At 35.1% G+C, this 24,107-nt stretch overlaps 1 protein-coding gene across 9 annotated transcripts in view; it reads left to right on the top strand.

Moving 5' to 3' along the window:
- Positions 1-24,107, top strand: part of nrm (neuromusculin) — a 486,168-nt gene that overhangs the window by 332,516 nt on the left and 129,545 nt on the right. For all 9 annotated transcript variants that reach the window (XM_076131475.1, XM_076131476.1, XM_076131472.1 and 6 more), the window contains exon 4: positions 5,409-5,563. In XM_076131475.1, coding sequence (XP_075987590.1) covers positions 5,409-5,563 — 155 coding nt within the window. The remainder of the gene's footprint in view (positions 1-5,408; positions 5,564-24,107) is intronic.

Genomic DNA, 24,107 nt, shown 5'->3' with positions numbered 1-24,107 from the left:
TTGAATTACTGAAAACGGGAATAATATTTGGAAATACCGAAATAATTGTGGGGTGGTTTTTGTTGAATATTATTCTACTCGTAGTTTTACATACAAACATATACACGCTACTTTTATCGAGGTCGGTAGTGCAACCCAATTGACTACTGATCTTGAGGTCTAGGGTTCGATTCCCGGTTCGGGTAAAGTTCTATTGGTCTTTTCTCATTTATGGTAGATTCATTCTCAGTAGTAGCCCAGAGTTTGGTAACGTGCCAGGTAAAATAGTAATAAGTTCGCCCCCTATTACATGGGATGATGGGACTAATATTGTAAATGGCAAAACGCGAGGGTATTTCATACATCTCTGTCTACTTACAGCAGTTTCAGCCGGATTGAATAATAGCAGGCGTGATATTATATATGTATTATTATGTATTATATTATTAGAGGCGCCCATAGCCAGTTGCGCTCACCGGTCTGACAACGATCTGTGGGTGAAGCAACCGTTGGCGCAGTCATTCTATAGATGGGTGACCGCATAGCGGTATTTGAGCTGGTTGTCTCCGTGCTTCGGAAGGCACGCAAAAAGTCGGTCCCGGTTGTTGTCTATAATGATAACAGTCGTTACGCTATTTCAAAGGCCTGTCGGGCGGCTTGAACAACTTTGACACTAGGTTGACCACTAACCATACGATAAGAAAAATAATTATGTATTTAACATTAAACACACAACTGACTAAAGCGAAGCATTTACCAATACTCATAACTATTTAATTTATCACTTAAACTCAGCATCTGTACAAAACATTTGAGTAAACATCTTGGCACCTTCGACTTATATTTGAGAGTGCACTTGGCAAGGCGTCCTCAACGAATTTATCTCAAGATTTAACTGTATACGTAAAATTTAATATTTATGACAGTTTTCACTTGCTACTTTGTTCATAGGTTTTGAGAATATACTAATAACACTACCTAAATAATTTGAGGAACATAAATTATTTAAAAAATTGTACGACACTTTCCAATTTGAAAACATTGTTTTTATGTGAGGCGATTCGTCCAACTATTGTGTTTTTTAATTTTTGTTACTTTTATACAACATCACCCGCGCGGCTCGATCTCTGAGGTTGCCGAGGTTATTCTGTGAATGGATGACCATCTCACACATATCGAGTCCCTCCGTGTTTCTAAAGGCACGTAAAATTGTGGGTCCCGGCTGTCAATTTCGACGATATTTGACAATCGTTAACAGAAGACAGAAGATGGTTGTAAGATCGCTTTTCGATACCCAATGATTATATTACCTTTACCAGCCAATGGTTGGCCATTTTGACGTTTTAATCTAAAATAGCAATCTAAGACTAAGACGCTTAGCAACAGTCGCTACACTTCTAACATATCCTCTCAAAAGATAAATTATGCATGCGTGCCGCCTGTAATTTCTTGATTCTTTGCACACATGTACAGTCAGCTCCAAAAGACACTGAACATGTTAAATATTTAGAAATTCTATATTCTCAAGAATAAATATTATAAACAAAAAACTTATGACATCGATCGACATGTTTAATTCCAACTAAAAAACTACATGATTTTTCAGACTGCCTCTGTGGCGCGGTCGGTTCTGTATCCGACTGCTAACTACTCAGCCCCGGGTTCGTTCCCTAGTCGGAAAAAGATGTATTGGTAGTTTTTTTTATTTATATCAGACTAGCTTTTACCCGCGACTTCGTCCGCCACCTGAGTTTTCCCATGGAAATGCGCCATTTTCCCGGGTAAAAAGTACCCTATGTCCTTTCTCAGGTATCAAAATATCTCCATACCAAATTTCATCCAAATTGGGTCAGTAGTTTAGGCGTCATTGAGTAGCAGACAGACAGACAGACAGACAGACAGAGTTACTTTCGCATTTATAATATTAGTATGGATTATTCTCGATAGTACGACGGAATTAGATATCGTGCCCGGTAATGGCTGCCCCCTATTGCATGGGACTAACATTGTCAAAACGCGGTTGTATTTTCATACACCGACGGCGCGGCGTGATGATATGTCTGTTGTAAAGGCACATTTTTAGATGTCATAAGAATGAAGCAAAGGAAGTTTGTAAGGATTGTACCTATCGGCGTTCTTTGGTCTCTAATTACCCCTTTCGGAAGAAAGCGTGATTTTATGTACGCATATAAAGTTGTAAAGCGACTTTTGCATCTGACTGTACAATGTACAAGCATGTATATACCTATGTATACACTTTATGCAAATAAATGGTATGTATTATAACTGAGCGCTGTTGCAGACATGATTAAATGATTATGTTAATCATACGCGTATTTACATAGGGGTATCAACTCTTCGTGTGAAGAGAAGAACCGACGTGGTTTTATTTATTTAGATATGTTTTAGGTATTTTTTTAACTTTATATAGGCTAGATTTGACTCTAGAATAAGTATAATAAGTTTAAGTTGGTGGCTACATTTCTACTGTGTTGTATTTTCGTTTTTTATATGTTACAAAACTTAATAATTATTTCTATTTGTGTAATCCATCAGTATTGACTTGTACATAGGATATTTGTGTCCTTGTTTAAAGATGATTGTTAGTAAATATTAGATCTTATCATAGCAATGATTTTTATTCTTTGGATTTGGCTTTGGAAACGATTCTTTTAACTCTCCAAAGTTTGTATTTACATACAAACATATTTTACCACCAACATTAAAATAAGAAATATTAAAAATCTCAAAGATTTTTTGTCCATCTGTAGCACATTTACACTGAAACTACTAAACCGACTCAGATGATATTTAACTAACTATTTATCGTATTCAAATCTTAATACAAGTAATTTTAGCATAAAACCTCACATGTGAAAATTGCCTACAAATTAGTTAGTAGTTTAAAGGCAGGTGATTTAATAAAAATGTCTAAGAAATAAAGATAAATACCAGTAAAATACACATTCATCTCAATAATATAATTTTATGAAGCTTAGCAATAACTTACATAAAACTGGCTGAAGGAATTACTCTAGACGTTTATGTTTCACTCGCTCAAGTTTATAACCTCTGAGTTTAAACGATAGTCAAATTATAATGAATGCAAAATGCTGAATAATTTAATTATGGTAATTATGCAAAGGAGTAGATAGTGACTGTGGATTGTTGGGTTTGGTTTCTAGTTTAAGTAAAAAAATATATTTTTGAAATAACTCCCTGTTTGGCAAGAGTTAGTGTTCTGCGCTTATAATTTTAAGAAACTTAGTTTGTTTGCTATTTTCAAGATTTAAGCTACCGTTTTATCGTAATTTATGCATACTAGTTTGGAAGTTCATCTACAAAGAGCATATTATTATACTAGCTGACCCGCACAACTTCGCTTGCGTGACATAAGAGAGAATGGGTCATAATAATTTTCCTCGTTTTTGTAACATTTTTTACTGGTACTCTGCTCCTATTGGTCGTAGCGTGATGATATATAGCCTATAGCCTTCCTCGATAAATGGGCTATCTAACCTGAGATTAGCGCGTTCAAACAAACAAACAAACAAACAAACAAACAAACCCTTCAGCTTTATAATATTAGTATAGATATTTTAATATAATTGTTTTTTATATCTTAATCTTACATTTATTTTTGTTCGATCCCCACACGCAAAAGTTTATCATCCACCAAGGCTGTTAAGAAATCTAGTTGTTTGTATGTAAAATACAATGGCGATACAATACCTTTTATCTATAGAGAATATCTCTTTAAAAGATAACATTATAAAGCAAATCAAAATATGACCGCAAAAGCCCAAACAAAATTATAAATCTACAATAACAATTCTCCCATTTTTGTTCCACTACCCTATATTACATTTATCACATAACACAAAGTGGCAAAACCTAAGCCTTGGCTCGCGATCAAAAGGTTCTACAATAAAATTAGGCCCTGAGTTAGGTCTAAGTTGGGAACTAAATCATTTTGCATAATAACGCTATTTCAGTTTACAGGGATTTGATTAATGTTTCATATAAGTTTATGTAGGGATAAAGGCCTTAGTTTTTCTCGGGTAAATAAAGTATGTTTTGTGTCCACTTATTGAAAAGGGTGTTTTTAGGTTAAAGAATATGACGGAAATGCTGAGAAAATATAATGTTTTTGCACAGAAAACTATTTAAGATTAGTGCGACGTTTTTGAATTAATTAGTTATTTATATTGATTAAGTCTTTAATCTATAAAATAACCCTCAATTTAAAGCTACGAAGTTCCATCCATTCAGTATTATAATGAGAACAGATACCATACTTTATTCTTTAGGTTTTATCACCTGAGAATATTTTGTCAAATACCAAATATTCATTGGCCTTAACCCATAACTGGTAACTAAACAAACAAAAGGTACAAGTTTATAGGTGCTAAGCAAGATAGTAAATTACACAAAATAACATTACCGTTAAAGAAATCCCTTTATTCCCTTTTACAATGGAAAAAAGGATAATTAAATCTATAAAATTAGTCCTAAACACAACATTGTAACAACGTCCTTAACACAATTAAACACTATTCCCGAAATTAACCGAACTATACCGAAATTTACCGAAGTGCCAATTCATGGCCGAATCTCGAAACTTCATTGGAGGGACTTTTTTTTCGTTTTTTCGTACAAAATCCTTCCCTAATGGTTAGAGAGTGAGACAGCAACATTGTAATGAGGTAACAGTTAATTAAGGAACTGTCTTTGTTTTAGATTGATAGGGCTACGAGGTACCATCGGTATTAGTTTGTGATAGTTAGGGAAAAAACTGTTTTGTTTTATATACTTCCGTTGTTTTGGTCCTTTTTTTGTATAATTTATCTTAAAGCAACTGCAGAATTAAATTGAAACAAATTTTCGTAACAGTAGTGTTCAAAAACTGCACATACTAAATACTTATTCGACAGATGCGCTCCAAAGTATGTCTTCGTTATACACAGGCGCAAGTACAAATTAACAAAAAAAAAAATTTAAGCATTTAGCCAGTCGGAGTCAGATACATATTTGATTGAAAATCATATACAATCATAGATGTACTCTAATTGTAGGATCAACTGAGCCATATTTTAATTATATCATTGCTTTGTATCATTTCCTGACTCGGATACCTATAAATGAAACCTCTTTTACACGTTTTTCCATGTTCTATAAATTATTATAGGTAAAATTACAATTACTTTTAACCCTTAACCTTAGCCTTCCCCAATAAATGGGCTATCTAACACTGCAATAATTTTTCAAATCGGACCAGTAGTTCCTGAGATTAGCACGTTCAAAAAAAACAAACAAACAAACTCTTCAGCTTTATAATATTAGTATAGATTTTGTTTGACTTGCCTTATCTATCCACATATTATGTTATCTATCTTTGATTCTAATCTCACCTTCTCTCTTGTCCACAGAGTAACAATATCGTACTCAAAGAACAAGACATACGCGGAACTGGTGATCAATGACGTGAAGCCTGAAGATGAAGGGGTGTACCGCTGCGAGATCACGTACCTGCAGGTCGGGGAGGACTGTAACACAGTGCAGATCACCGACTTTCATACTTACAGTGAGTATTCTAGATGTTAAGGTAGATCACGGATTTTGAATGATGAGTGATGAGTTTTGAACCGACTTCGAAAAAGAAGGAGGTTTTCAATGGTAGTGTTAGTTTTTTTTTGCAAAGGAGGGATGATTTTTTAATCGACTTCAAAAATGGAGGAGGTTGTCAATTCGGCTTTTTTATGATTTAGGTTTTTCTTGTCGAAAACAAGGACTAAATAATAATTCGTTTAGTTAACAATTTATGCAAAAACAATTACAGTTTTGAAGGAAATGTTTTCTATTAATTTAAAACTTTACTTAATAATGGTTTTTAACTTCTTCCTGTTAGATGGTGTTGTGAATAACCAAAATACTTGGAATTTTGTTAAGTAATTTTGTTTTATAGGTTGACATAATAATATTTGTTGTCATTTAAACAATGTTTCAGTCGTAAAAGATTTTTTTACCTAAAGAAATAGTAAACATACCATTGATATTTTAGGTTTCCAAAGGGAATTTAAAATAAAATATTTCACCATGCAAATATTTCGATAATGTTACCTTAATTAATTAATATTTAAACACAATTTTTAATTAACTGACCAGTTGCACATTCCAAACCGTATTTCTGGAATATTTTTGGTAATAATGAGCCGTGAAATTAATTAACGTTAAATATTTTAAATTACCTATTTAAAGGTTTTTCGCACAAATACGCTTTCGTAGTGACATAGTTATTTGAATTAAAAAATAATTTAAAAGTATCTACCTATCTGTATCTGGAAATCGATTATTATTAGTATAATCGATTTCCTACTACTATCGACTCGAAAACCACTTTGCCATCGACGAAATTTGTTTATGGATGTGGATGTGTTCAATTGTGGGTCCCGGCTGCCATTATTAAAGATCTTTGACAGTCGTTACCAGTAGTCAGAAGCTTGAACGACTTAGGTTAGGTTAGGTAGTTTGTCCATGTAAAATAGGCATTGGTATTTAGCTGCATCCGGTGAGACTGGTAGCCGAATTCAACATAGTTGGAAGAAAGGCTAGACTGATGAATTCTAAGGGTAGGCGCTCATAGCCAGTTGCGCTCACCGGAAAGTTAACGATCTGTGGGTTAAGCACACTTTGGCGCGGTCATTCCATAGATGGGTGACCTCATAGTGGTATCTGACCTGAGCCTCTCCGTGCTTCGGATGGCACGTAAAATTTGGTCCCGGTTGTTTTCAATTAAGATAACAGTCGTTAAGGCACGTAAAAGGCCTTAGGCGGCTTAAATAACTTTGACACTAGGTTGCAGAGAGAAGAGAAGGTAGTTCAAGCCAATAAACTATTCATTTCAAACAGTGCCACGGTACAAACTTGTAGTACAATACAACTAGTGTTGTGACTCACTGAACAAATATATCGCACTCATAACTTTTGTCAACATGACAGCCAATCAGAAGCGGATGGTTGACTAGGGAGGGGACACAACATCGATATTTGGATTTTTCTGTTTGACATCGTTGTTTTAATGTTGAATGCAACCGATTGATATATGATAGACGTGAATTTATATTATATTATACATTTAATGTATCATTTTAAAGTAATCTTAAGAGAAACCGCTACCAGAGTTTCTTTTAATACTACTTATATTTTCGTCAATATTCTAACATAATTTTTATTATATTCGAAAGTACAGGTAGAGTAATTAGAAAAAGCTTTAATAACACTCTGTCCAAGATGAGATTCGAACTCGAGAACCCGCAATACAAACCCTACTCGAACTTACCATACAAAACGTCACAATATTAATTTAGTTATAATATTCTACATTTGTATTATTATTATTTTATTTATAAACTAACCACCATTAATAAAATATTTTTAACAAATGATTTTATTTCAAGCTAAATACATTTTCATATAAAAACATGTCAACTTTCAATTTCACTGAAAAAGCTTTCATATTTATTAAATGAAACTTTGTTTACTATTCATAATTAAAATATATGATTTTGTGGATATGTTATTCATACCACTTTTTATTATTATTTTGACTGTACCGTGTTATTTGAAATAAAAACGGTACATTTCCCTAATTAAATTGATGAAAGCTTTTCTGTCGCATATCATAATATGCGCCACCTACCTTCCAACCAGTCTTGATTTGTACGACGTAAGTTAGTACTGGGTTCAACTCCCGATTGAAGCATTATTTGATGTTTAATTAATTTATATAGAATAAACCATGGAGCAGTGATAGCCGAGTGGTATTGTCACATATTGAGAAAAGGTACCCTTGTCCTGTAGTGGGACAGTAATAGGTATAACTGTTTTGGTAAGATTCTTTTTTCTGCCACGAAGTGTGAAAGATCAATTATTATAATTTTGTCCTGGTTATGAACCCTGTACATTTCCAATTAAAATGCCAAGAAAACCAAGAACAATTTTTCAAAAGTTTACATATACAAAAGTAAATAAAATGTTAAAAAAAAAATATCGATAAGACCCCATCCCTATTCGTATTTACCTACTAGGTCCAACGATATTGCGTTCACCTCGCCTCAAGCAACGATTCACTCGAGGTGATACACTCTATCTCGTTCTAACACATCACATTTTATATATCCATCTCGCTCACACAACGTGAAACAAATGCCCGAATAGATATTTTATTTGATACTTTCTGTGTGTATTATTTTGATGTAGTTTTCTGAGTTTCAGAAGGTTTATTGAGTTAATACTAGTTACATATAAACTTTAGTGAAAGAAAGCCTAATAGAATTAAGTTTAAGTTAAGAAACTTGTAAATGGGGTTGAATATTGATCTTTTCTTAAATTTATTTTTCTTTAATTGTGACTTATTTTAATTGCAAAAAGCATTGCAAAAGTAGATTAAGCTTCAATTTTGGAACAGACTAAGGTTCGATTTTCGGTCGTTATCTTACTCTACATTATTTTAAAATTTAAATTGATTTAAATGTGATTGTAAGTTTGTCCCAGTTTCTTGTCTAAATGACTATCAATTTGGAATTTTTTTTCAGAGTGTAGGGTCTACTGACTATTCCTAGGCAGGGCATACGATTCAATGCATGGTTTTTTTTTTTCTACTTTGCATCTCTATGGTAATATCACTGTAAAAAGCCAATTTAATGAATAGGTAAAACTATTTTTTTTTGTTAAATTACGTACTTAAAAGCACACCTTATTTCGGCCGCTACTTGTATTAAATTTCAAACCTAAAATATGAAACAAGTTAATTTTAACAAAATACGTTTCAAACTTGTACACCTCAAGCGATGGAATTAAAGCTGTAATCTTAACTCTTTGCTATCAATAACATCAAACGCTTTGAACACAAACTTCAATATAAGTGAAAACTGATTAAAATTCTCAATTAATTTCTAATCTTCAATTTTATTACTGAGTAATCTAAGTAATCTTAGACTTATAATATGGGTTCTTAGGAAAGGTTGCATTAATTACGAGTTGTGGCGTTCGATTCTCGGGTCAGGTAAAATGCTATTGGTCTTTTTTAATTTATAAGGTTATTTAATCACGAGCTTTCGGGTTCGATTCCCGAGTTGGGTAAAGTACTATTGGTATTTTAACGCATCACCTATTACATGGTGCATACTATATGGTACATACTAACATTGTGAATTATGAAATGGATATGTATTGTATAAAATTATAACAACATGCGTGGAGGTAGTGGGTTCGATTCCCACAAGTTTTTTTTTTAGTACTGATAGTGTCTTTTGGGCTTGGTTATTCAGTCAAGCTAAATGTTAGTGGTTTATTTCTATCTGTTCTTATGCCTTTGCATACATTAATCTTGAAAAAATGAAGCATTTTACTTGTGTTGAAATACCCCATGTTACTGCTTTTAAATTAAAATTACCTACGTACCTTCAAAGAACTCATTTAATCAATATTTGTTCAGCAAAACAGTAGCTCTCGACTTATAATATTTGCATATATTATTCATAAGACTTAATTCAAACAAGCTAAAAGCCATGACATGTTCAAACATGTTAAAGCGTTTAGCAAATAAAGGGTGCTTACCCCAAGACCCCCGAGGGTCGTGAAGATAGAAGAAGGTACTTGATAATCCATAATTAATATTATATATGATAAGTAGTTTGTATGTGTGTTAGACTTGCTAAATTGCTGAACTGATTAAGATGGAATAGGACTGAAATACATACAAACAAACATACGTAATATAATGCCTATTTTCCCATAGGGTTTTAGGTTTCCTATGTCAATTACACAAATTCTGCTTGTCCGTTTCCGATGTAAAACTCCAAACATCTTATTAGCGCTGAAAATCTTATCACATAGCCAAAAAGCATAAATATAACCCTACATTAAAACAGGGGTAACAAAATACCCCAATTCAATATACCCCAGTACAATATGCCCCAAGGCATTTGAAAATTTTCCGAAATTGTAGCGTTAATTTCCACGTTAAAAGTATTAATTAAGGGCTAAGTTCGAGCGAAAATATATCTTTTTTCTTTCTCTTTTCGTACATAAGCCTCAATTACGCTCGTTTTTGGCTAATCCGGGGATTTCTCGGGATTGTAAATAAGTGCTTTTTACAGACTGGCAACATTTTGTGAGAGAAATAGTTGCTGAGTTTTTACGGTGGGTGTAGTTTTTTTCTTTTGCGTGAATAGAATAGTTATTTTTGATATCAACATAAATTTAAGAAAAAACTGTCTGGTTGGAGGGAACAAAATGTTAATTGTTAATTAGCATAATATATGTGTTTAATTAGGTGTAATAGATAGGCAGTATTTAATAATGATTTTTTATAATTAATAGTATTTTGTCAGTATTTTTTTTTATAATACGAAACTTAATCATCTAAAGCCAAAAACTATGTACATATAACAAAATGTATGACAGAATATTCCTAGATCTAGTTGCATTTTTTTTATTTATTTTTTTTGTATTTAGCTGTAAAGTTGCAAGTCTGCAACTGAAAGGTGTTATGTCGGTCATTGAACCCTGTAAACAAAATACCTAGAGAATATAATAATAATAATAATATAAACTCTTTATTGTCCACAATAAAAATACATTAAATAAAAATAGAGAAACCTTAAATATAAATAAGATACTGATGAACAATCGGCGGCCTTATCGCACAAGGCAATCTCTTCCAGGCAACCATGGGATGGAGAGAGAAGTGTAGGTGTAGAAAAGGGTAGAATTGTGTACAAGTAACATAAACTAAATACATGAGTAACATAAATAAAGGCAGGTCATTATAACATACACTGATTATTACATAAATAGAGAATTTATAGAAATTGTATAAATAAAATAGACATAATATATAAATAAATACATATATATATATATAAATATATATTTATATTCATACAGAGATAGCAAGAGGAGTTTAGACAGTCATTGGAAAAGAAAAAAGTTAGAAGGAGATATTCAAGGCAAGGTGTTTTGCAGTGATAGATAGTGCTCCTTAACCCGATTTTTGAAAATTGGCAAGCTTTGCACTTGCCTAATGGATAGCGGCAGCGCATTCCATAACCGCACAGCTTGCACAGTAAACGAGTGGTCTAAAAACTTACTGGAGTGCACAGGCATCTTAAGTCTCAAGTTTTCTGATGATCGTAAAAACCTTGAATGCGTGTCATGTAGAAAAACAAAACGTTGTTTGAGATAGAAGGGAGTCGAGGGATTAAACAAGATATTGTACAGAAGATAGAGAATGTGAGCATTCCGGCGTGAACGTATAGGTAACCACTTGAGCTTGTTTCGATACTCGGAGACATGGTCATATTTGCGTAATCCAAATATGAACCTGATAAAGAAGTTTTGAAGGCGCTCAAGCTTATTAAGTTGGTTCTCGGTTAAATCGGGATAGCTGACATCGGCATAATCAAGAATGGGGAAGAGAAGGGATTGTACAAGCGCAATTTTAGTGTTGATGGGGAGAAAATTGCGTAGCCTGCGCAAGGACCCCGCCGAAGAAAATGTTTTACGGCTGAGTTCCTGGAGTTGAGGACTCCAGGACAAAGTCTTATCAAACCATAGCCCCAGGTTTTTGATTTTGTCATCAAAAGGGATGGCAGTGCCATCAAAGATCACGTTGGGTACTAGTGACCAATCCACTCTCGAGATCATCCTGGGGCTACCGATGGTAATGGCTTGAGTTTTGTTAGGATTGACGTCAAGTCCATACATTCTACTCCATTCACAAATGCGAACCAGATCGCTATTAATTGTTTCCACAGCTTCCGTCAACCTGTCCGGGGGAGCACAATAATAAATTTGTAAGTCATCTGCATAGAGGTGGTAGGAAGAAGTTATGTTATTGGAAATTGTATTGATAAAAACAGCGAAAAGTAAAGGAGATAAAACGCCGCCCTGCGGTACGCCAGCGGATAATGCACTCCATTCAGAGACATTGTTTTCAATGTTAATACGTTGCCGGCGCCCATACAGGTAACTACGAAACCAGTCAACCACCGATGGAGATATGTTAAGAGAACACAATATACCTAGTAGAACATCGAAATCTACACAATTAAAAGCATTGCTGAAGTCTAGCAATACTAGGGTCGTAAGCTGGCCATCTTCCATACCTGATCTGATGTCCTCCGTAATATGAACCAGGCTCGTAGTAGTACTATGACCAGGACGGAAACCCGATTGGAAAGGATTTAGGAGTAGGTTAGAGGAAAGATAGGTGCTAAGTTGCATATGGACCAGGCGTTCAAGTACTTTCGATAGGAACGGGAGAATGGATATGGGACGATATTCTGAAAAGGAAGATGGGTTACGCTTTTTTGGTATAGGGACAATCTGGGCATCCTTCCATGTGGACGGAAAGATGCCGCTAGTGATGGAAAAATTAAGGATATGACATAGGATAGGGAGTATTACATCCAGGACAGGGAGGATCATATTACGGCTGACACAATCAGTACCCTGCGCATTCGATGTGATCGACAATATGCTCCTCTTAACATCACAAGCAGTGAATTGACTAAAGACAAATGGGGAACAGTCAGGAGTCGAACAAGATGAGAGATAACTAAGTGTATTACATTTCGTGGTATTATCTAACTTTGATGATGCAGAGAAGTGTTGGTTTAGGAGGTTAATATTAATACTATTGGGGACAGGGTTGTGTTGTGGTTTGCCGACCCCCAGCGACTTGAGAAATGTCCAGACCTTGGCTGGATCTCCATTTTCAACGGATTCATGAATGTGTCGGCGTTGTGCATTCCTACACACCTTGCTGCAGTGATTACGTATGGCTACATATTTTTCTCTATTAGCCTCTGAGGGACGACATCTGTACTTCGATTTGGCTGTAGCTTTTTTGTGGAGCAGAGATTTGATGTCGTCAGTAAGCCAAGGCGACGGAAGCTGTTTCACTTTAATTTGACGGAAGGGTGCGTGAGTGTCGTAAAGCTCGATTAATTTCACTGTCAGTATACGCACCTTGTCATCGACGCAATCAGATTCAAAGAGTGAGCTCCAATCAACATTTCCGGCATCCTCGCAAAGCTTAACGACATCCATGTCACGAAAATTACGATGCACAAGGATTTTCGGTTTGGGTTTAGGTGGTCGGATTCGGTAGGATAGGAAAAGTAAATCGTGGTAGGAGAAAGCATCAGCTGGACACTGACCATGTTTGGAGACACGATTTGAAGAGGAGACAAGAATGAGGTCAAGTAAGGAGGGAGTGCAGTTGGGAAAGTGGTGAGTGGCACTGAGAGGAAGGATAGACAGGTTATTGGATTGAACTATAGACTGGAGTATGGTGGAGCGGGAATCGTTTTTCAGGAGACAAGTGTTAAAATCACCCATGATTATGGTTTGACTGTACATTGGAGTAAAGTTTTCTAAAAGAATCTCAAAAGATGAGAAATAATCGATGCGAGAAGAGGGGCAGTAAAATACACCGAGCAGTATTTTAGAGTGGAGAAGTACAATCTCAAGAAAAAGGTGTTCGCCAACATCATTATGTGATGACGAACTAATAATAGAATAGGGGATGTTATTTTTTAAGTATATGGCAACGCCACCCCCACCTCCCGTAGCCCGATCATTTCGAATGAGCTGATAACCAGGGAGTGAGTATGCAGAGGATGCTAAACATGGTTTAAGCCATGACTCAGAGACCAATATGGCGTGCAGGTTTGTACAGTCAAAACTAGTCAGCATGTCTGGATAATGAGCCGGAATACTCTGGGCATTTATATGGACAACATTAAGATTTCTAAGAGCATCAGAGAAATGAGATGATATTGTTTCAGCGAGAGAAGGAACACTAGCATAACTGGAATCACTGTCAGCTGAAAAAAAATCATCACTATCGACACTGTCGTCGTGTAGCGACATAATAACAATGTGAATGTATAATAATAATATATGTAATACTATAAATATACCTCAACAATAATAATATAAATGTGTAAATGTTAAAGTAAAATAATAAATATAATAGCTGAAAAAACTAAATAAAATAAATAAAACAAAAATAATTATGTGTTAAATAAAAAAATAAAAAAAAAAGTATAACAAAACGTTCATTGTTCCATCTGCCGGTTGTGGAAACTAAACGTAGCAAATCATACAAACGCAAGATGAGAAAAAAAAAATTAAAATAATAATGAATAAAAGATAAAATAGCTAGTTCAGGCACAGAGATATTAAATCAAATAAAACTACATAAAAGGAAATTAAAAGGAAATAAATAAATATTTAGGAATAGTTTAAAAATAATAACATAATTACATAAATGAAGATAAGAGGAGAAACGAAACGTTAAACGGAAGGAAGGGCAGTGACAGATGACGTTTGACATTTAATGTCTTGTCATTGTCACACACCATGAAGTGCAGATTTGTGTTAATAATATTAGCTTAATTGAAGGTATTAGGAAGTTAGGAAGAAAATTTAAGAAAAATATATGTGTACCTGAACTAGTTACAAAAAGCAGGAGTTTTCCATTATTTCTTGGCAACTGTGCGTTTGGACTTCACAGCAACTGGTACCTCGGGCTTCTTAGGGGCTGAGGTCGACTTTGGCACGAGTTCGCCAATCCTGCTCAGCTCTACCAAGGAGGTGACCCGATACCGCGTGTCATCCGGGCCTTTTATGAAGACTGTACCCTCACGAGTCCAGCATTTGGCGACACCAAACTTCTCCCGTGCGGCCATAAACACGTCGTGCCTAGTCTTCGTGAGGAACTCCGACACTGTGATGCCTGTGCCCTTCAGCTTTGTTTTTGAGAACCAGATCTTGTCACGAACGTCAGAGTCCACCAGCTTCACAAGAATTGGTCTAGGCCGCTTAGGAGAGTGTTTCTTGCCAAGTCGTTGGCAGCGCTTGATGCAGTGATGAGTGAAGTCACCAACGCCTAACTGGTTGGTGACCAATTTAGTGATGGTCTGCTGCACATCCTCGACCCTCTGCTCACTCTCTGCCACACCGTGAAGCAACAAAATCTTCTTTCGCCTCTGCATTTCCATGACATCAACTGTGCGTGCCAATGTGTCAATTTGGGACTGTAGCAGTTTCAGAGCCTGGGTGACAAAGGCACGATATGCTGTGAAGTCAGTTGTTAAGCTGGAGACAGTTGTAGGGGAAGACTTCAGCAGTTGAGCTTCAAATTCTGCCATTCTACTATGAATGCTGATGTTCATCTCATCAAGTGTAGCCTGCATGGTGTCCATTTTGTGCACAGTGGAGATTAAGGACAGGAGATTATTGTAACCGGCAGGTAGAGTGTTCAGTTGATAATTGGGGACATAAACTTTGTAAATAAACTGTGATATTTATTTAAATTAAATAAAACTTTGTGGAGCTAATTATTTGTGACCAACCCTTCTGACTACCCACGTCCAAAAAAAGAGAACAGCTTTTTCAGGAAGTATTTTTCTTTTATTGCTAGCACTTCGCTTTTAATTACGTTTATCTGCTTAAGACGCAAGTAATTAACTGTTTTTAGCTTAGAATTACAACTTGATTTGCTTACGAAGGCTTGAAGTAAATGAGGTTTTTGGGATTTAGTTATTTTACATTATACTTAAACTATATAATAATTTAAGTGAATGCTAATCTTCTCTCCTACAATAGAAAAAATCTCATGTAATGAAAATAATATATTTTAAAACTAATAATTTATGTGCTCTAATTATACCATATAGGTACCATTTTAGTTATTTTCTGCTTTTAAATAAGGAAAAAAGCCTATGAGTTAAATACGAAGGCATATTTAACACCCTTTCCAAGAATCGAATCTTAACCCACAAGATAACTTATCAGTCGAATAATTAAATGATCTATTTCAAGAAACAATACACAATCTCACTTATATAAATACTACTATTACTCAAAGAAAAGGTAATATAAAAAGTATAAAAGGTTTTTCACTTCATTAACTAAGTTAATATTAGTTTAGGATCTCAACAATTAATTAAATTTCACGCACAACTGAAGCCCCTCTTTATATATTAACGAGTTGTTTGAAATCTCTGAAAAGGTACCACTATGCTTTAGTTATGTACTACGTAAGTCACGCGGTGTTACTCGCGTGAAATTTGAGTGAAAAATAAACGTCCGCTCTGGAAAAAAGGTGTGAGTTTCTTGTATGTATGTATTATATGTATAAAAAAAGGCAATTATGTAAAATCAGATTTTTGCTTTCTTAATTGTGTAAAAAAATACCCATAGTTATAATACTAGGTAAGTCACGCGGTGATACTCGCGCGAAATCTGTGTGAAAAATAAACGGCCGGTCTGTCTCTGGGAAAGGGAAGTGAGTTTTTTGTGTGTATGTTTGAAAAAATATTTAAAAGCAGGTTTTAGTTTTCTTAATTATACATAAGATACATACGAGTTATTTAACCCATTAATGTCCCACTGCTGGGCAAGTGTCTCCTCCCGGAATGAGGGAGGGGTTAGGCCATGAGTCGACCACGCTGGCCAAGTGCGGCTTGGAGACTTTACATAATTCAAGAACTGAGTATATAAATAGAAACAAATAAATTAGACACAGGTTAAATTACTAATTAAATATACTCAAAAGAAACAAGATCTTTAATTAAACTTAACTCGGGAAGCAAACTCGGATCCTTTGGAAACAAAACACTTAACAAACAAAGAAATTAATTAAAAATCTCAAAGAAAAACTTCGCAGTTGGGAATCGAACTTGACTCTTCAATATAAACAATGTACATTGATTTTAAAAGTAGCTTTTTTCTGTGATTGTTTTATAACTTTAAAACAGTTAGCAATTTCTGTTTCTTAGAAAAGAAATTTCGTAGAACAAAAAGTTTTATTTTTAACAAAGTAAATCTTTTCTATTTTCGTTCTCGTAATACCTTAAGAATATAAATAAGTGTGTGATGCCGGTTGGTGAAATCAAAATATGAGGGTGGATGACCATTCGTCCGCCTCATATACACGAAGTCCTGTCATCGCTGATGCAGTCAGCCTGCGACCACGGCGTGTGCAACCTGCGCCGAAACGTTAGGCATTTCATAGTAAAATGCGTGTTCGCGTTAATTCCCGTATCCTAATCCTCGGGCACAGTCCTGAGTTAGGCAAAGTACTTCTACCGGTATTATCTAATGGAAATTAAAACATTTCCCAATAGTAGCCAGGAGTTTGGTAACGCACATTGTAAATGGCAATAGGCCCACCCGCTAACGTGTATTTTATTCACCCCGATTATAACAGGCGTGATTTTATGTGTGGCGCAAAAAAAATCACTGAACAAAAGATCGACAGATATACTCAATTTCACGTTCGATTCACTCAAGGTTTAAACCCCCAATTTAGTTAGGGTTTGAACCTCGATTCCTTAAGAGTTTGAATTCCCGACTCCATAGGGTCGGAGTCTTCGATCTCTTGTTCCAACCTTTGATTTCAACCCATGGTCTTTAGCATAGAAGGCGACTTACCACTTGACGTAAAGCAAACTAAGCCAAAAATTTTATTAGCATCCTTTGTCCTACAAAAAGGTCCATAAGAGACCTTTACAATAAACCAGTAAATTTCCATCCATTTTCTACAGGTTGCTGAATATTTATCATTTAGGACCCTTTTGACGACAGTTTTACGAAATAGACCCCTAAATATCGAGAGATTTATGGACCTCTATTGTTTTAAAGGATATCCGCTCAATTTTGGGGTTTGATTATAATCTGATATTGGGTTAAATGTTCGCTGAGATTTAGTGTTTAATAGTATTTTAGTACGCTTTATACTTCAAGCGTCTATAAGTAAGGACGGAAGGTCTTTTTGACAAATATTTGGTTATAGCGGCCTGTATTGTTGTAACCTGCCAACTGAGCTGTTGCCTGCCCATAATACCTAACGGTGTGCAATTGACAGATACACGCGTTATCTATCTATACTAATATTATAAAGCTGAAGAGTTTGTTTGTTTGTTTGATTGTTTGTTTGTTTGTTTGAACGCGCTAATCTCAGGAACTACTGATCCGATTTGAAAAATTCCTTCAGTGTTAGATAGCCCATTGATCGAGGAACGCTATAGGCTATATATCATCACGCTACGACCAATAGGAGCAGAGCAGCAGTAAAGAATGTTACAAAAACGGGGAAAAATTTGACCCATTCTCTCTTATCCTCTCAAGCGCCCGGCCACCGTGTCACGGTTGAATGTTCTACCCCCGTCAAGCGCCCCGCCACCGTGGTACGGCAAAATGATCTTGCATTTAAAAAACGTAAAAATGAAATGCTAAAACTATGTTTATCCCTTTCAAACATATTTGACATTGAAGCTGATGAAACGAGGCGACGATCTAATGCACACACTTGAATAAGTGGTTGATATAGGCCAGAGAGCACCTTAAACAACATCTGACCCAACGACATGTTCCTTTATGACCAATATTGTAAATCCTTTTTTTAACTAATTTTAAAGATTTGAGTATATTTTACAGTTGGATTTTAATGTCATTATTCATTAACTACACGATAAGACCTTTCGTCATATTATTTTTTTTGCCTAAAAATATTTTTTAGACTTTCTTCAAACACATGCCTAAAGCACAAAATATTCAGATTAAACCGACTATTGTACTACCACTATCAAATATTATTTGTGGTTTATTTTTTTAATCTATAGCAAATTTAATGTAGATTTCAAATATATAAGGTATGACTAGGGTGTTAGTATTAAAATATGACGGAATCGGCGCTTAAACGCCAACCGCCAATTCAATTTCGCGCGCCATTTTTGGCCTGGACGCTTAACGGTATATTTGAATTTTGACGTTGGGGCGCTCGAGAGGTTATGTGACGCAAGCGAAGTTGCGCGGGTCAGCTAGTGCAAAATAAAGCGTGAATCGTTTAAAACAGTTTTCAACACAACAGTTGATAGGTCAGGCGCAGGACATACAGCTTTGCATTATAAGCCGTGTGTTTTTTGCCGTTTCTTCTGACGAGCAACAGCTTTTTCAAAACGGTAATAGGTAAAAAATATTTGATAAAGTTTATGAAATAAAGCGTATTTGACTTTGACTTTTGATTACTCCTGACTTAAGTGTCTTACATTTATTTCACCAACTGCGAGGAAAACCAGAGCAACAGTGACCTATAGACCATCCCAATAACCATTACCATCGTGCCCTACAGTCAAACCTCCTGAATTTCAGTAAGGGACTTGACCACAGTACTTTAATGCGGCATTAAGGGCACATTCACGTAGGGACCCATAGTAGTAACGTTTATGGGATCTCATTACACTTACTGACCACTATGGTACCTGCTATTGACTTTAAGGAGAAGATTCTTGGAAGACTACATACATACATAATATCACGCCTGGTACACCAGATGTTGTAGAGAATTGTATGAAATACTACGGATTCGCGATTAACAATGTCGAGTAATAAACAACGAGCCTATTGCCATCTATCGGACACGCTACCAAACTACCATACTTACTCTTTAATAAGAAAATACTTATAGCACTTATGTCGACTCGGAAATCGAACCCTCATATTGTTGGTATAAATTTTTATAGGAGTGCCAATTCCAGTACCAGTACGTATGGATAAGCCAGTTCTACTTTACCCAGCAGTGGGGAAGTTACGGGATACAAATGTAACTGCTTTTGACTTATTTGATAGTTAGGTTAGTCAGTTTATGCAGTAACAAAATATAATAATAAATTTACGCCCTTCAGCTCCATAGGAGGTTAGCAGTCAACATAACCTAGAAAAATAAAACAAAAAAAAATAACAATAACACGCATCCTCAATAAATTCATCCATGTTCCCGCACTACATCACTTTAGCGTTATCGTTCGTAACACAATGCATCATAACCATTGTACGTCGGGTTCCGGCGAACAGTTTCCTGTACACACCGAGCCAGCAATGTATACTGTATATAAGCGAATAAATCGGCCGGGTAAAAGTGCATTTTTCTCCGGACCAACGTGAAATGTACGACATTTCCTTCCGATGCGAACTTCGCTAAAGTGTTATGTGTTTTTCTTTATATTTCGCTTATTTCAACGCTTAAGCTGTTTATTTAAAGTGAGCTGTGATTTATTGTGCAAGGAATCTTGTATAATTTTACTTTTTAACTAGTTTCCTGCTCGTCTCCGCCCGCGTTTATAAAAGACCTCGAATCTTCAAATACAATCTATCAATAATATCTCCAACTAAAAATTCATCAAAATCGTAACAGCAGTCGAACGAACATGCACTAGAGAAACATGCTGGAATCAACCCGGTATTTCTCCCTCGTTCCGGGATAAGAAATCCCTCTTTTTTGGTTGATAAATGCCTAGATAGAATACATAATTAGACCCAGAACAAAAAATAAAATTCTTTCAATTGTCCCTTGCTTCATTCACATCTATACATCTTGTTATACAAAGAAGTTTATCGTAACAAGAGACGTTCTTACTGCCTTATTTTATGTATGTGTGTATGAATGTAGGTATATGAGCATGTACGTATTTTACTCCTACTATTTCACACCAAAAAAAAAACAAAAAATATAACATTTTACTTGTCAAACCCTTTCCAACATGTACATAACTTCAAAAAGTAAAAACCTTTTGAAGTAACATTCCCACTAAACCATGACTACTTTGAAAACGCCACTAATATATTCCGAAAATATTCCTCCAAAAACAAACGCAACATGTACAAAGCTACCGACATAGATAGCGGCAACATCAAAGCGTCGCAATCCCTTTGATTACACCGCCATCTAATGAAAGTGTTTAATACACCACGCTTGTAATTTAGACTGTTTTAACGTACTATGCGTTAATTATAGAATTTATATTAAAATTAAACGATTTAATGTTGCGGAATTCTAATTGGTTGTTTAATTATAAATGTGCATACAAAGGCTAAGTAAAATGAACATCGTCTGTTCTAACAAGTCAATATTATAATACGAAAGTCTGTTTGTCTGTTACGCTTTCGTGGCTAAACTTTTGAATTTATTTTGATTGGCAGTAGTTCTAGAATTCGTCCTGGGTTGGTTTTTAACAAATTAATCCATAAGAGGCTGACATTGAATTCGTATAAACACTTCAAAACAGACCAAATGTTTCCATAATTTTATCGCGATCACTATTGTGTTCTTACATACGTACGTTCGTGGATACAAGCCATATGCTATTTAAATCAATTCACTTATCGTTTACAAAACCTCGCACCAGCATTTTATAGCAAATCTTCAAGTGCAATGCCTCAGCAACTATTTACACAGAACGCTGACAAACAGACTGACAGTTTGAACGGTCACACCTCTGATAAATAGCATCCGACCAGGTATCTGGACTCCGGGACGTTTTAATTCAGCTCTCGAAAGCCAGTCGCAAGGGAACGGGAGTTCGAATCCGAGGCTATGTATTTTCAAATTTAAATATGTATTAAAAAAAATGTTATCAAACTAACGGTGAAAGAATATCTCGTCACAAAACCTGGCACGCTTAAAAGATTTTCAAACAGTTGTTGTAAGTATGCAAAGTCCCCAACCACCACCTTTGGGGCTCGAAGCCATTCTTCATTTCAGGAAGATACCAATGCTCAATGCTCAGCCTTGGGACAGTAAACGGTTAAAAAAGAAACTTAATAACTATAAAAATTACTTGTTTTGCATATCTATTCACTAGCTTTTTCAACAAATCGGTAGCAAATATTCAAGTGCAATGCCTCAGCAACTATTTACAGAGAACGCTGACAAACAGACAGACAGTTTGAACGGTCACATCTCTGATGAATAGCATCCGACCAGGTATCTGGACTCCGGGACGTTTTAATTCAGCTCTCGAATGCCAGTCGCAAGGCTTTCACTGCGCTTCGGCCAATATTTTCTGAATAAACTTTGAGAAGACGTTTACAGGACACGATAAGGAGACGATACGATTTTGTAATGATATGCGTGAATAATTTTTTGAATGTAATTTTTTTATTCAATATGTAATTTAGACTGTTTATACATATAATTAACGCATAGTACATGCGTTAATTATATAATTTATATTAAAATTAAATGGTTTAATGCGTTCTTGGATGGATGGCCAGACGCATCAATCGGCGGAGGGGACTGGAAACTCAGGGGAAAGGCCTTTGCTCAGCAGTGGGACACAGAAACATAAAAATATGTAATCGGATATGGGAATTAACGCGAACACGCATTTTACCATGAAATGCTTAACGTTTCGGCGCAGGTTACACTCGCCATAGTCGTAGTTATCACATGATGACTTTTCTTGTGTGGCCTTACACGCTGTTATTAGAAAGGCTTAATGTTACGTGGACTATTATTTATTATTTAAATAGTAGTTGTGGTATGTGTCGATAAAAATAACTACGTTTGAGGCCTAAATGCCTTGTCGGCAGTAAAACTGAGAAATTACTAATGCTTAATAGTTTTATTTCTCACGTCAAGTAGAGTTATATGGTTGTCAAATGAAACTATGATATTTTATTTTAAAAGAATTTAACAGATACTAGTTCAAACAGATGTTTATGTGTCCCGCTCATAGCCAGCCTTAGTCGTGCAATATGTTCTTAATCTATCACGTAGTTCTTTAGAAACACTACAACTATAGCCGAATATTTGATAACATTACTGTAAATATTAAATTATTTATTCAATGTTACATAGAACCCGTTCAAGTTTGGTCTATGTAAACATCGTATAGTCTAAATATCCTCGTCTAAAGGCGGCTGCGTCAAAAACTTGCAGTGAAAGAGGATCGGGATTAAAAACCGCTTTTTCCTTTAAAAATATGTCCTTTTACGGATTACTGGCAGAAGGAAACACGCCTTTGCCTGTTTTCTTTTACTTTTTATTGGAATTTCCCTTTACGATGTGGTAATTTTGTTTGATTTTTGTTTTCCTCACGATTTCTGCTGATTCGTGTGTGCTTCAAAGAATATGGGATTTCTTACTTTTGTTTTAGCTGTTATGAACATTTTTTATTTAAGATTCAAGGATTTGCTTTAAGAATTCTGTTTGTGGCACCACTGTGCTGAAAACCAAATCATATTTCCTTGAATTGCTTTAATTTCATCCAGTTAAAGTCGGAATGGAAATGATTTTATAGAAATAAAATAATGTAGTAATTAGTCTAATAACGTATTATAGAAATTATTTTTTGAATAAGTTACTCATAAATCACTGTATCCTTTTTGTTTAATGGTATTTAACAAATGCTCAACAGTGATACAATAGCTTTGATTTAGATTTTAATGTATAATTTGTCTTTTAGATAAGTAATAGTTAGCCTAAGGAGTAGACAATTAAGCCAGAGATTCATATTTATACAACAAAAATCTTTATCTACCAAAGTCTAATGGTAAATAGTAATACAGTACTTATTATGCATCAAAACAACCCTACACTAACTACACAATTTCAATTCACATCAGCTACGAAATTTCGTAGCACATCTACAAATGTCGTAGCAGTGCTACGTATTTCGTAGACTGTCAGTCTCCACGTAGCGTTGCAGATGTCCTGTGACGTCAGAGGGCAGTAATCGTCAGTGTCAGCTATTACGGAGAGGTGGCGTTATGAGGACCATCAGTGTAGCGGCTTACGCATTACCTTAGATAGGGAGGGGACATTGTCGATGAAAATATCGATATTTTTATAATTTTTTTCTTTATTTTCTACTACGTTTCATCTTTATTTTTAATACGTTTTGATTATGTCAAAAACATTAACAATTCTTTATTAAACAAAGTTATGATATAGGGTTTAAGGTCAACTATTAGTGACTTCAAAATAACCTTTTTAGAGTTATTTTACATACCATTGTTAATTACTGGATGATTAACGTTAAATTTCACATTTTGTTTTGTTTTATTTAATGAAAGTAACCATAAATTTAGAATTTGCTTAATAAAATCATTTGAAATTGTTCAAAACAATTAATTTCACAAATAAAAACGTAGTAAAAAGGTTTTACATCACCAAGCATAACACAACAAGGAAGGTACTACAAAAAAAAATATTGAGCCTAAAAACATTTACTTTACACAGTAAAAACCCATTACGTAATTGCATACTG

The sequence above is a fragment of the Anticarsia gemmatalis genome, chromosome 26 (genome assembly GCF_050436995.1).
Source record: "Anticarsia gemmatalis isolate Benzon Research Colony breed Stoneville strain chromosome 26, ilAntGemm2 primary, whole genome shotgun sequence".
Classification (NCBI taxonomy): domain Eukaryota; kingdom Metazoa; phylum Arthropoda; class Insecta; order Lepidoptera; family Erebidae; genus Anticarsia; species Anticarsia gemmatalis.
The sequence above is the reverse complement of the archived record's forward strand: the minus strand, read 5'-3'. Positions and strand labels throughout refer to the sequence as shown.